This window comes from Gobio gobio (assembly GCF_949357685.1).
Source record: "Gobio gobio genome assembly, chromosome: 14".
In the NCBI taxonomy this organism is placed as follows: domain Eukaryota; kingdom Metazoa; phylum Chordata; class Actinopteri; order Cypriniformes; family Gobionidae; genus Gobio; species Gobio gobio.
The window spans coordinates 3,803,614-3,814,993 of NC_137107.1; the positions used below are offsets into that span (position 1 = coordinate 3,803,614).

Sequence of the window (11,380 nt, forward strand, 5' to 3'; positions counted from 1 at the left end):
GATGCATTTTTATGAACTCCAAAAACAGAGCAACAATTACTGCCATTATAAAGCTTGGATTAGCCAGGACTTTTTAAATATAACTCCAATTTTATTCGTCTGAAAGAAGAATGTCCTATACACCTAGGATGATTTAAGGCTGAGTAATTCATGGGCTAATTTTCATTTTTGGATGAACTATCCCTTTCAGCATTAATTTCAACATATATGGTAACAAATCTTTTCAGCAATAGATAAAAGGCTTAAAGCAGATTGGAACTATTTTTCTTTGCATAAGATCTAATAAAATATTTAAACTCAAGACAATATTTAGTGTCTAATTTACTTAAGACAAGTAGCCGTGTAATAAGCGGGATAATGTACATACAGCCGGTTGTTGTCGCAGAATAACAAAATAGTGTCAGTGTCCTGATAACTCTCGGGTTTATTCTGCGATGACAACTGGCTGGATGTACATTATCCCTTACATATCACTCCGCCAAAAGGTTTCAAATGAAGTCGTAATTATTGTTTGTTTTTGCGCACTAAAAGTATTATTCTCGAGACTTCATAACATTAAGGTTGAACCACTGGAGTCACATGGACTACTTTGTCTACCTCTATGTCTTTACTTCCTTTCTGGACCTTGAGAGTGCCTATGCAGGAGTCAGAGCACTTACGGGTTTGGAACGACATGAGGGAGAGGAATTAATGACAGAATTTACATTTTTGGGTGAACTATCCCTTTAAGACGTTTCACCTTACCAGCACCTTTTTGGCATGAAGATTTTTTTTTTTTTTTGGCAAATTATTTTCTTAGTGATATATTCTATTTACACCATGTACAAGTAGCAGTTTTTTGCAATATGTGTAAATAGTAATTAGATTCTATTTATACTTTATTTTGACAGATACATACTATTTGCACCTCAGTATTGTTGTACGTTAACAGGATGGAATAATAACAGAGCGTAAATGATTATATTTATTACAATTATTAAATGGATGCCGCCTGGACAATAAAAGCCCTAGCTACCCCGACCCCTAAACCTACCCAATAAATACTCTTATTATTATTAAACATTTCTTTAGGCACTTTATGTCCACTTTTAGAAAATTTTCTTGAAAGTAAATGCCTTTCCTATGTGATATGTGATGGGAAAACGGAGAAGAGCGAGCTCAGCAAAAGGCGGATTCGAACCTAGTCTAACACTCTACAAACTACACCACTGAAGACGTTAAAATGTGTGCGTTTTTTTATCTTTGGTGTGGCCAAACCAGGCATTGTTGGGCGGAGCTAGTGTAGATTACCAACAAGGCACGCTATTTTGCACTTGGTGTAAACTTTTTGAGTCAAGAATATAGAACCACATTAAACCTTTTTCTAAGAGTGTACAGTCAGTTCCTAAACCTTGTATAACAACTTTAAATTGGGTCTTTTCCTCATACAAAGCATCATAAGATGGCTGTCTTGTGGAGCTTGACAGACAGGGTGACTATAAACTGTCATATAATTGCTTTATACTAATTATATTGCTTAATATAATTATTTAACGTCGGGATCCACAGTTTGGAATGACATGAGGGTGTGTAAATAATGACTCTCTGAAGTACTTCCTAATATTCGCTGTAATAGGCAGGATAATCCGACGGTCATTATTAAACCCTATCAGAGAGAAGTACAGTATCCCTCACTCGCTATCAGTCCTCTTACCTCAGCCAGCTCCTCACTGCTCAGATGGCCGTCCTGGTTTCGATCTATATACTTGAACATGGTGTCCACCAGAGTCCTCCTCTGGTCCATAGCGTTCGGTTCCCCGTCCGTGGAGGTCCTGGGCTGCATATCCAGGAGCATGCTCTTCAACTTGTTGTACTCCGCCATGGTGCACGTGTCGCCTGTGAAGACACACCAGAGGAATTCAATTAGCTGGATACAACTGAAGGCAACGGGGAGCCGGTTTGCATTTATGCACGGACGTGTTCGTGATTTGCACTTCTGGACAGTCGTTCAGCGCGGGGGTCCCAATTAATTCACTGTAATCCTGCAATTTACAATGAAAGACAAAAGGTAAACATTCTCCTTTAGTCACTTCAGATGCATCGCAGCTTCTTTCGGCGGTGAGGGATTAACAAGCATGTTTTAAACTGACACATTAATTCCCACGCGGCTCTGCCAGCACTTATGTCTATGAAAGACGGCGGGGAAAATGAGAACCATGATTAATCAAGTGTGGTAGTGACTGTTTATGCCTTACTGGCAATAAAATTATGCAAACACAGCCCACCCGCTGAGCCACTCTTTAAGACCCCTCGAGCAGGAGGAAGATTGTTTCTTGTATCCGGCACGGAGGCAGTGCAAAAGATGACAGCGAACGGAGGCAGCGTATACAAGGCTTTGCTTGACTGATGAGAAGAGGAAATATGATATGAATAAGTCATTAGGAGACATCCCTACATGACGGATCAGAGCTGCCCGCTGAGAGGAGTCTTACCGCATCGAATGGAGAACAGTAACTGATGCTGACCACCGCTAACTTCTGAGCACCACCGTAGGAACTTGACAATCTCACACACGTATGACAAAAGCCTGCAGTGTGTTCTGTGATGGTCTTGTCTGCTCTCGGGGAATTATTTAAACCGAAGGCCACACACTGAGGTTAGAAAGACGAGCGCATACATCCTCGAATCTTCATTGTGTCTACTCGCACTACCTCGCTGAAGTGAACTGGAAATGCACAATTTGAATTACATTTGTGTTGAGGAAGCAGGGTTATTATTATTATTATGAAAATTATAACGAAGTAAAATATCTTTTTAACTAGTTGCCAATTAAATATTCCTCATTCTCATTTAGTGGAACTTGATGTGTAAACTGTAAAACTGAAAAAGCTGGGTTGTTTCAACCCATGTCTGTGTCAACCGTTGGTTTACATTTTTTGATTACATTTTTAAACCCAACTGTTGGGTTTGTCCACGTTTGACCCAAACCTGGGTCAAAACAACCCAGCAATTTTTAGAGTGATGTTGTATTTTACTTTAGATTGTTTCATTGCTTTTTAAAGCGCTCATGAACTGAGAAATCACATTTTCCTTGAGCTTTTGACATATAAGGTCATCATACTATGAGAATATCCTATAGGTTTCAGAACTGAAAACTTCCTTGTTAGTCTAAAAACTGTTTTTATTGTAACCAAGCCAAGAGAACAACTCGTTGTGGATGAAAATCAACGCCTATTTCATCATCGCAACTTTGGCCCCGCCCACTGGAGTGTTAGTGAGATGACGAGGAGAGACGAACGACTCGTTGTGGATGAAAATCAACGCCTATTTCATCGTCGCAACTTTGGCCCCGCCCACTGGAGTGTTAGTGAGATGACGAGGAGAGACAAACGACTCACTGTGGATGAAAATCAACACCTATTTCATCATCGCAACTTTGGCCCCGCCCACCGGAGAGTTAGTGAGATGACGAGGAGAGACGAACGACTCGTTGTGGATGAAAATCAACGCCTATTTCATCATCGCAACTTTGCCCCCGCCCACTGGAGTGTTAGTGAGATGACGAGGAGAGACGAACGACTCGTTGTGGATGAAAATCAACGCCTATTTCATCGTCGCAACTTTGGCCCCGCCCACTGGAGTGTTAGTGAGATGACGAGGAGAGACAAACGACTCACTGTGGATGAAAATCAACGCCTATTTCATCATCGCAACTTTGGCCCCGCCCACCGGAGAGTTAGTGAGATGACGAGGAGAGACGAACGACTCGTTGTGGATGAAAATCAACGCCTATTTCATCATCGCAACTTTGCCCCCGCCCACTGGAGTGTTAGTGAGATGACGAGGAGAGACGAACGACTCACTGTGGATGAAAATCAACACCTATTTCATCATCGCAACTTTGGCCCCGCCCACTGGAGTGTTAGTGAGATGACAAGGAGAGACGAACGACTCGTTGTGGATGAAAATCAACGCCTATTTCATCATCGCAACTTTGGCCCCGCCCAGTGGACTGTTAGTGAGATGATGAGGAGAGATGAACAAACTAAAAATAACATCAGCTTCCAAAGGATCCTAATGTTAGGAATGTGCTTATTTATTCTCAACAATGTGAAGGTCTCAGTTGAGCATTATTAGTGTGCAGAAATCGAGTTTCAATGGCGAGATCACAGCATTCATGAGCTCAACACGTCTGTGATCAGCTACAATGATCATCACTGCAACCTTCCATGCCACCATCTGAATATACTGCTATAATCAACACTTTTCATGATTGGTTTCATGATTTCACGGGTGTTTACACTGAAGTCTCTCAGCCAATCACAGAAGTGGGCGTTTACACTGAAGTCTAACAGCAGACACACCCCTTCAAACAGAGCGTTCGAATCAGAGTCTAAAATCAGGGTAGGAAAAATGCCTTTTATTTCTAAATTATGACAATTTTTGATGTCAAAATCATACTAACATTATAAGTGCACCCCAAGGAACATTATGAAACAATACGGTTTATGGCCCCTTTAATAAAGCTCTGCTAAAACTATCAGTCTGTCAGACTCAGGTGACTTTGATAGCTTAGTACAATAAAAGTTTATTTGATGAATATCTGTCAGTTCCTCTATTTAAGGGCTACAGCATCACTAACAAAGATGACTCATTGGTGCCTAATGATCATGAGCCTAAACGAGCCTCATTATACAGGACTGATTAGTAGTTTTATATATATTGAAAGAATATTCGGTTGTGGCTACCTGAATGTTAGGGAATACGGTTGTCTGTGTAAATAAGACTTTCACTGTAACTGAAAATGTATAAACTGTTGTGACATCTTGTTGGCATGTTTGAAGGAGCTGAGTGAAATAAATTTAATATGCTTACAAAAATAAATACTCTCACATGGCCATAAACATGACTAATTTTCTTATTTCATACTGCATTTATCGAATAATCACACCCTAAACTGGAAACTACATCATCTTAAATTTGGGATTATGGGGAGATATTCTGTTGTGGCTTTCAAACATGTCTGTACACCCTCAATGTCAAGGCTGTCAGTTAACATGACATCAGGGTCATATCCATACGCAAACCTGTCCGTTTTACCCACAATCCTGCGCTGATCAATCATTGACGCCTCTGAGAGGAAGGTGTTCCGTTCGGTACTTTTCAAACATGGTAATGAAGTACATCTATCACTCGAGTGCTAAGCGAAAGGTCAGTGCTGAAACGGATAAATTGTTATGACATGCCATAAATCTGAGTTAATCCTCAAATATCTCCTTTTTCCCCATGAAAGGTCTCACGCACTATTTTTTCCCATATAGCTCTTCTTCTTTTCACTTTCTTTCACACACACACACACACACACACACACACACACACACACACACACACACACACACACACACACACACACACACACACACACACACACACACACACACACACACACACACACACACACACACACACACACACACACACACACACACACACACACACACACACACACACACACACACATGTCTACCATGAAGCACATTTCAGAGAGAATAATCATATTAGACCATGACTTGCATTGAATTGCATTTCTGCATAAACAGTTGTTTGCCAGGAGCATTGTTCTCTCTAACTCTGACTTGTGTTTCACATTCAATCTTGTGTTTGCTAGATTCAATGCAGTTACACATTTCGGATACACTGATAATATTAACCCGGGCTCATTGGAGAAACGTACCTGTGGCGACATTTCTGCAAAATTATATTACGTTGCTTCCTCCACGTTTTGCAAAATATATCCGTTCTATCACAAAACAGTCACTAAATGTGGAATATTGAGTCTTAGACCTCTCCAACATATGTATTTTGTCAAGATTAGAAAAAGATTTGATAAAAAAATTTGCAGTAAATTTTGTAGTATGAAAATGACACCGCCCACTAGTGGGAGGAGCCTGCTAAAATAATTTAGGGTGTGTTTATATGACAACGATGTGCTTAAAATGGAGAAGTTTTTTTCTTTGAGTTTTCCGTATACAGGCGACAACATTGTCAAAACGATCCCCACTCACAAGGATCCACGACTAAAACGCTGTATTCGGCTGCCAGAACAGTAGATGGCAATGAAACACTCTAGACTAAACATGTAGTAAGCATGTTAACATGGAGACCGTTTTCAAAAACTTGCACTATGAAACACATTTTCAAAAGTTTGCGTTTTCCCAAAACGCCATTGTTGTGTAAATGAACGTCCAAAATGGATAACAAGTTTTATGTTTTTAGTTGAAACTAATAGTTTTTATTGTAACCAAGCCCAGAGAACGACTCGGTGTGGAATGAGCCTAAAATAGATGGTGAAAGACCAGAAGAAGATCAACGCCTACTTCATCAACGCAACTTTGGCCACGCCCACTGGAGTGTTAGTGAGATGACGAGGAGAGAAGAGTGATACAGGATCACTGAACTAAAAATAACATTACACTGAAGTCTCTCAGCCAATCACTGCAGTAGGCGTTTACACTGAAGTCCCACAGCAGCCAATCACAGCAGTGGGCGTTTACACTGAAGTCCCACAGCAGCCAATCACAGCAGTGGGCGTTTACACTGAAGTCTCAGAGCAGCCAATCACAGCAGTGGACGTTTACACTGAAGTCCCAGAGCAGCCAATCACAGCAGTGGGCGTTTACACTGAAGTCTCAGAGCAGCCAATCACAGCAGTGGGTGTTTACACTGAAGTCCCACAGCAGCCAATCACAGCAGTGGGCGTTTACACTGAAGTCTCACAGCGGCCAATCACAGCAGTGGGCGTTTACACTGAAGTCTCACAGCGGCCAATCACAGCAGTGGGCGTTTACACTGAAGTCTCACAGCGGCCAATCACAGCAGTGGGCGTTTACACTGAAGTCTCACAGCGGCCAATCACAGCAGTGGGCATTTACACTGAAGTCTCACAGCGGCCAATCACAGCAGTGGGCGTTTACACTGAAGTCTCACAGCGGCCAATCACAGCAGTGGGCGTTTACACTGAAGTCTCACAGCGGCCAATCACAGCAGTGGGCGTTTACACTGAAGTCTCACAGCGGCCAATCACAGCAGTGGGCGTTTACACTGAAGTCTCACAGCGGCCAATCACAGCAGTGGGCGTTTACACTGAAGTCTCACAGCGGCCAATCACAGCAGTGGGCGTTTACACTGAAGTCTCACAGCGGCCAATCACAGCAGTGGGCGTTTACACTGAAGTCTCACAGCGGCCAATCACAGCAGTGGGCGTTTACACTGAAGTCTCACAGCGGCCAATCACAGCAGTGGGCGTTTACACTGAAGTCTCACAGCGGCCAATCACAGCAGTGGGCGTTTACACTGAAGTCTCAAAGCGGCCAATCACAGCAGTGGGCGTTTACACTGAAGTCTCAAAGCGGCCAATCACAGCAGTGGGCGTTTACACTGAAGTCTCAAAGCGGCCAATCACAGCAGTGGGCGTTTACACTGAAGTCTCAAAGCGGCCAATCACAGCAGTGGGCGTCAGACATTCCCCTTCACACAGAGTGTTCAGGGTAGGAAAAATGCCTTTTATTTCTAAATTATGACAATTTTTGATGTAAAAATCATACTAACATTATAAGTGCACCTCAGAGAACATTATAAACAATACAATAATGCAGTTCACGACCCCTTTAATTTCAGCTCATTCATTTGCAATCAGTAAACTGCCCTGTGTATATATCTTAGTGTTAAGATGGCCCGCTCAGATTCACCGCTTGTTGACTGACCTCTGGTGCTTTAAAACACGGACTCACTGAAAACTGCGGTGACGGATTCAGCGCTCTATTAGCTTCAGTCAGATTCGTTTGTCTTCATCTCTCCGTCCTTTAGACCATCCAGAACAAGAGATCACAGGCTCATCTGATTTCTCTGGCACTTCACGCCCTGTGTCTTCTGACCTTCATCTCATTTCTGTTTGCATATCTCTTCAACCAAGAATGAAATTCATTGGCGTTTTGCATGTCTAATGGAGACTTGATGGCAATGTAAAGATGTGTTATCTAATCAAACAGCAGATTTCACAGTGTAATCCGCAGAAGCTCCTCTGTTCCTGAGCAGCAGCCTTACGTGGGGCCGGTGAAGATAATGCCATGAATATCAATAACTGATCAGGGATATACTTCCATGTCTATAGTTATGCAGCATATCATGTATGGACACATATGATCCAACCCTCTACAATGCGAGTAAATCACTCACATATGCGACCAAATTTCATGGCTTCATTTGACTCGCCTGTGATTCAGTTTGAGGAGGAAGTTTAGTGCAGGAATAGTTTCATTGCCTGCTGAGCTTTACGCACCGTCGCTTGACTGAGACCGCCCTCTGTCACTTTATCTCACACACGCAAATTCGACTTAAGAGAAAGAGAGAGGCTTTTTGAACTGATGCGCCAGATCTGAAGCTCGACAATAGGACTGCCCGACGGCCAAGAGTTGACAGAGTCACTGTCCTGATCAGGCCTGAAAGTTTGTCAGTTGCATGTGTTTTTAAGCCTTGCCAATGTAAATATTCAAGCAAAAGAAGAGGCGAAAGAGAGCTCAATTCAGTATTGGGAATGCGAATACTGGTTTCTCTTTCACGTCTTCTTGCGCTTGAATGGACAATTTTTCACAAAAAATATGTCAACTTGCCTGTTGTGACCAATATCCTAGTAAAGATAGTGTGTTTTGTCATTGACCCCACATTAAAAATGAATAGAAAAATATATATATATATTTTTTTTTTTACTTTGTTTGTCACAAAAATAAAACAAAATCAAATATAAATCTGAAATTTCCACATTTAAAGGGTTAGTTCACCCAAAAATGAAATGTATTCCATTAATGACTCACCCCAATGTTGTTCCACACAGACCTCCGTTCACCCTCGGAACACAGTTTAAGAGAGCTTTCCGTCCTTTGAATGTAAGTGTAAGCGCCACAGTGACGCTGCTGACGTAAGATGCTGTGATGTGTTATCTGTCGCACCAGATAACACATCACAGCATCTTACGTCAGCAGCGTCACTGTGGCGCGTGATCGCGGAGTCAAACTAAACCGGAAGAGAAGACAATGCTTAATAAAGTCTTATTTTTTCTTATTTTTGGACCAAAATGTATTGTCGATGCTTCAAAAGAGTCTAACTAACCAAATGATGTCACATATGGACTACTTTGATGATGTTTTCATTACCTTTCTGGACGTGGACAGCAAAGTGTGCTTACACTTACATTCAAAGGACTGAAAGCCCTCGGATTAAATCTAAAATATCTTAAACTGTGTTCCAAGGGTGAACTGAGGTCTTACGGGTGTGGAACAACATTTTTGGGTGAACTAACCCTTTAAATCTAGGTCTGGTCCTAGAGCATAAACACAAAGTGGAACAAACTTTCTATCTCATACACACGCACATGCGCACACACGCACATGCGCACACACACACACACACACACACACACACACACACACACACACACACACACACACACACACACACACACACACACACACACACACACACACACACACACACACACACACACACACACACACACACACACACACACACACACACACACACACACACACACACACACGTGTGTGACTGCAACAGAGAGCATTTGAATAGGAATTGGCAAATAAAATCAACAAAATTGGCATAAATCTGAAAAATTGCCATACAAAAATGAAGGAATAATACCTGAGCACAAATGCAACATGGAACAAGCATGTTCACTCACACACACACACACACACACACACACACACACACACACACACACACACACACACACACACACACACACACACACACACACACACACACACACACACACACACACACACACACACACACACACACACACACACAGGTGTCTGGGGCATTTTTTAGATTTTGGTAATGAATGGAAAAATGTAAAAAATATATTTTTTTATTTGTTTGTCAATTTTTCTTTTTTTTTTATAAATCCAGTATACATTTCTACATTTAAATCAAGGTCTGGTCCTAGACCATAAACACAAAGTGAAACAAACTTTCTATCTTTCTCTCTCAAACACACACACACACACACACACACACACACACACACACACACACACACACACACACACACACACACACACACACACACACACACACACACACACACACACACACACACACACACACACACACACACACACACACACACACACACACACACACACACACACACACACACACACACACACACACACACACACACACACACACACAATCAATGAAGTGACACATAGAGCAATGTTCAAAAACAGTTTGGATTTAATTAAGACATCATTTAAGTGATTTTGTCATAAAAAAATAATTTTTAATGAGCCAAATTATGGCCTAGTTAAGTAATTGTGCAGTAAATCGGTAAAAAACTACCAGATATCCACAAAAACACAGCATAAATGTAAAGTTGAGAAGTAAATAAAAAAAATGATATATAGTTTTCCATGTAAAAAATTTGTATTTCCTTATGCAATCGCTCTGTAAATGTTTGGGGTCTATCTGAGCCCGAGGATCACAAACGTAAACTCTACTTGAGGGGTGATCAAGGGTTAAGTGAAAGTAAACAGTCGAGAAAGACAACACGTGTATCAGAATCAGTTTATTGGATCTGTGCATTTGCTCTTAAAGTGACAGCAGCCTAATATTCCTGCGTTCTTAATGATAATTAAACAACTAGGGAAGCATGATATATCGATGTCGGCTGGTATATTACAATTTTGACAAAATTTGACTGGTATATTAAAGCTGATAAATAATATTTCCTTCAGCTGAGACACTGTTTGCCATGATGGATTTAAATTACTTGAAATATGATTGGAATGTGCAGAGCAAGTCTGTCATATAGACTACATACAATTACAATGAGAACATCATAATTGTGTGTTTGGGACAGGGATTTTAATGTCAAGACTTTTGTTTTTGTAATCAGGCTCTCAAAAATGATGCCTCACTCACTGCTCTTGACTGAATAACGTATGTACTATAAAAAGGATTGATTTATATTTCATTAATACAGGGAAGGCTATGCAGTGTTATTTTACATTTGATTACTTTATTACTCTAGCTAATCTGTATCTACTGTTAAAGCCTGAAAAGCACTGGGTATTTAGTTTCTATTGTTGTTCTATTGGTTATTTGAGCTGTTGCTTGTATTTTGATATTTGTTCTTATTTTCAGACCAAAAACCACATAAACCCAGTTCATACTCATACAGCAGCTCACTTATGATTATGTAAATCAACTATTTCTGACTATTTAGTACATCAGTTTATGAGACACCCGATGTGGGATATTCTGAGCTGAATTAACAGGGTTACGCATTAAATCTTGAGTTATTTTGAATTTAAAT

The 11,380-nt window shown here is 41.0% G+C and overlaps 1 protein-coding gene across 2 annotated transcripts in view; it reads right to left on the reverse strand.

The window, feature by feature from the left end:
* fstl4 (follistatin-like 4) overlaps nucleotides 1–11,380 on the reverse strand; it is a 353,963-nt gene that overhangs the window by 123,228 nt on the left and 219,355 nt on the right. For both annotated transcript variants that reach the window (XM_079834259.1, XM_079834258.1), the window contains exon 5: nucleotides 1,694–1,875. In XM_079834259.1, coding sequence (XP_079690385.1) covers nucleotides 1,694–1,875 — 182 coding nt within the window. The remainder of the gene's footprint in view (nucleotides 1–1,693; nucleotides 1,876–11,380) is intronic.